At 40.0% G+C, this 2,822-nt stretch overlaps 1 protein-coding gene across 1 annotated transcript; it reads right to left on the bottom strand.

Annotated features, from left to right (window-relative positions):
• Positions 1–1,074: 1,074 nt before the first annotated feature.
• Positions 1,075–1,746, bottom strand: LOC18422946 (ethylene-responsive transcription factor ERF096). The gene has a single exon (XM_006827419.3). It carries the CDS (start codon positions 1,669–1,671, stop codon positions 1,207–1,209), a length of 465 nt encoding a protein of 154 aa, XP_006827482.2. The 5' UTR covers positions 1,672–1,746; the 3' UTR covers positions 1,075–1,206.
• Between the last annotated feature and the right edge of the window lie 1,076 nt (positions 1,747–2,822).

Below are 2,822 nucleotides of genomic sequence, written 5' to 3'. Positions count from 1 at the left end.
AGTGGACTCAGTCAGTATTTAGAAAATTGACTTGGCCAAGGTACTCAAAGCTTGACCGAGGAGAGTTAGTCGGGCTATTCCAAGTAACTCATCGGAGTCCAGCTCATTATTTTTTAAAAATGATGTTCGCTGGTAGAACCTTGATGTGGGGTAACATTTGCATAGGACTAACCACGGAGCTATTCAAACATACATGGCTTAAATTTACTGCATTATAAATAAACTCATCGGGCCGGACCAATTACTCGGCCAAATCTCATAACCATGATTTAAACCAAACATAAAGACACGCACTCACATAGCACCCACCGTTCTATTACAAATACACTTACAGTTAGATTGGATAGCCCTGCTGTCTATGATGCAGTCAAAAGTAGGGCTGCTCATCCAAAGCAAATTTAATAAGGAGATAGTATACTATGATACGTGTAGATTACAAATAGTATGATACATGACCCCCGCCCCCGCCCCCCTACAACCATTTATTGCCAAGATCTTCTCTTGTAGCCAAATCTTGCAACTTGGAGCAGAGTAATTTTTCATCTCAGCCATCTATTGTAGACAAGACGAAGTTTCTAGAAAGCTGTATCCACTAATTAAGCCCAAAGAAAGGAAGTTCATGCCAATTTCTTTCCTTTTTATGATTTTTATGCTTGTAAAAGTTATGAGGTCCCTTTCAAAAACTTTCCTCACAATTATTTAGAAACACAAAAACACAACTGCCCAAGTTGAGGCATTGGCAATTTACATCTTTTCCCCAATTTAAGTCTATTTCATCCATAGTGTGTGACCCACACTTGCACTAGAAAAACTTTTAGTAGTTTATCATTTTTTCATTCAGCATTTAGTTAGCAGTTAGCGCCAATGTCATTAGATTGGCTTGGCTTCGGCCGAAGAGGCCAAAGTCTTCATAATTTCGGCCTAAATCACAGCGAAGCAAAGCTCGAGTGCATATGCTTCGGCATTTTACAGGCCGTTTCGATCTGATTCGGCCTCTTCGGCTGAAGCTTAGCACTTATGCGATCAAATAGTGGCATTAATTCAAAGTTCATTTCAAACCAGTGAGTTCATATCTAGCAATCAAACACATCTTCCTTTCACTGAAAAGCCACACCAAACCTATAACAAGGTGTTATAACTGTCTATTAATAAAAACATGAAGACCACATGTTTGGCCATTTCTATTAGCATTCTTCAGGAAAAGATTTATTTCCCTCTGCGATCCTTCTCCTCACCAGATCGAAGAAGCTCCTCGAGGTAACTATCATCCAAATACTCGAACTCTATAACCTCTTTCTTGGTAGAACTGGTAGGATTTCCACCAACTGAAGAAGAAGAAGAACCAGAGTGTGAGGTAGAAGATGAAGAGGAGGATCCAGTGGGTGGTCTTGCATGAATCTCTCGAGGGAAGTTGAGAATTGCTAAGGAACCCCTCATTGCATAAGCGGCGCGATCATAGGCTCGGGCTGCCTCCTCCGCGGTGTCGAAGGTCCCAAGCCACACTCTCGCCCCGTGTCGATTAGAATCTCGAATCTCAGCCGCATATTTCCCCCATGGACGCCGCCTAACACCCCGATAATGAGCTCCTTGCTCTCTCTCGCCCACTTCTTCATTCTTCTCCTCCCTAGATGTCATGTTTCTAGAAAGACAATGTCTATACCTGGTGTCCATGGGTTTAAAAAGGGCCAAACAAGAGAATGTGCCATGTAAAGCATGATCGGACGGCTAGGAATTTGTTTGGTCTATGAATGGGGCGGCGGCTCTTCAAATCGTGGTCTCAAAGATGGGTTCATTGGTACGAGGGGTTGCATGGAATAAATGGGATTTGAGGTCCTCTGGTTTTTCAATGGTCAAAACGGTGGCTTATGGCATTTCAAAGCTTCGATTCCCTTTAGACCACGTGCGCCTTTTTCAGCCCATTGCTTTCATTACGTTTACATTTCTTTAATTCTAATAAATATATATATATATATATATATATATATATATATATATATATAAATAAAAGACTATATCTCTATTTTGGACCTTTATTCAAAAGTCAGAGGACAAGTGCGCACCATATTGCCAATTCTCTTTCCAAATTCACCTGTTTGGAATGATTAAAGGGCATGTATAGCATGTTCCCTAGAGAGCATACTGTGCATATACTCTCTCGGATCAAAGAGACGTTCTTTTTTTAAAAAAAAATTCAGTATCCAACTTAGCATAATTAGATAATTATAGATTTTCAGTATTCAACTGTGCAATCTTGCTCTCCAAAAACTGGACAATCTGCCGAAAGGTCTTTTTATTCATTGACATAGAACATACGATTTGGAAATTTTCCTTTTAGAGGTTGGTGGCTAAGCATAAGAGGCTACGTCCTGGAAATTTGGAGACCTAAAAATATTCCTAGCTTGAGATTTACCAAAGGGAGCAAATAGACAATTTGCTCTGGCAGAAATAGCATATGTTTTTCCTTAATTAAATGAATTTTAGAGTTGGTGGTCTCTAGCCATTGTCGCTCCCACCTCATGGGACGACTTAGGCTGCATCGAATTGGGAGCTGAACCGTGCCTGTCTCTTTAATAAAATTCCTGTAAAATATTCGAATATTTGGCTTTTGAAAAGGAATCATTTTGAGATGTAACTTTCTATATAGACCAAAGCGATGTTATTTTGCACGTGTGGCTGCTAGGACACACGATTAATCTACGAAATGTGGAGAATTAGAAGTGAAGGTGCTTTTTCATGAAGATTTAGCTTTTTGTCACGTGTGTTCCCTAAGCCCTAAGATAAGAAGTTTTGGGATATGGAAATAAAAACGGAGTTTGTGCTTC

Source organism: Amborella trichopoda, chromosome 7 (genome assembly GCF_054954075.1).
Source record: "Amborella trichopoda isolate Santa Cruz 75 chromosome 7, AtrichopodaSantaCruz75HAP2 v2.0, whole genome shotgun sequence".
Classification (NCBI taxonomy): Eukaryota; Viridiplantae; Streptophyta; class Magnoliopsida; order Amborellales; family Amborellaceae; genus Amborella; species Amborella trichopoda.
The sequence above is the reverse complement of the archived record's forward strand: the minus strand, read 5'-3'. Positions and strand labels throughout refer to the sequence as shown.

Excerpts from the sequence above, each read along its gene's own strand:
- LOC18422946 (XM_006827419.3), bottom strand. The coding sequence starts at position 1,671 with ATGGACACCAGGTATAGACATTGTCTTTCTAGAAACATGACATCTAGG.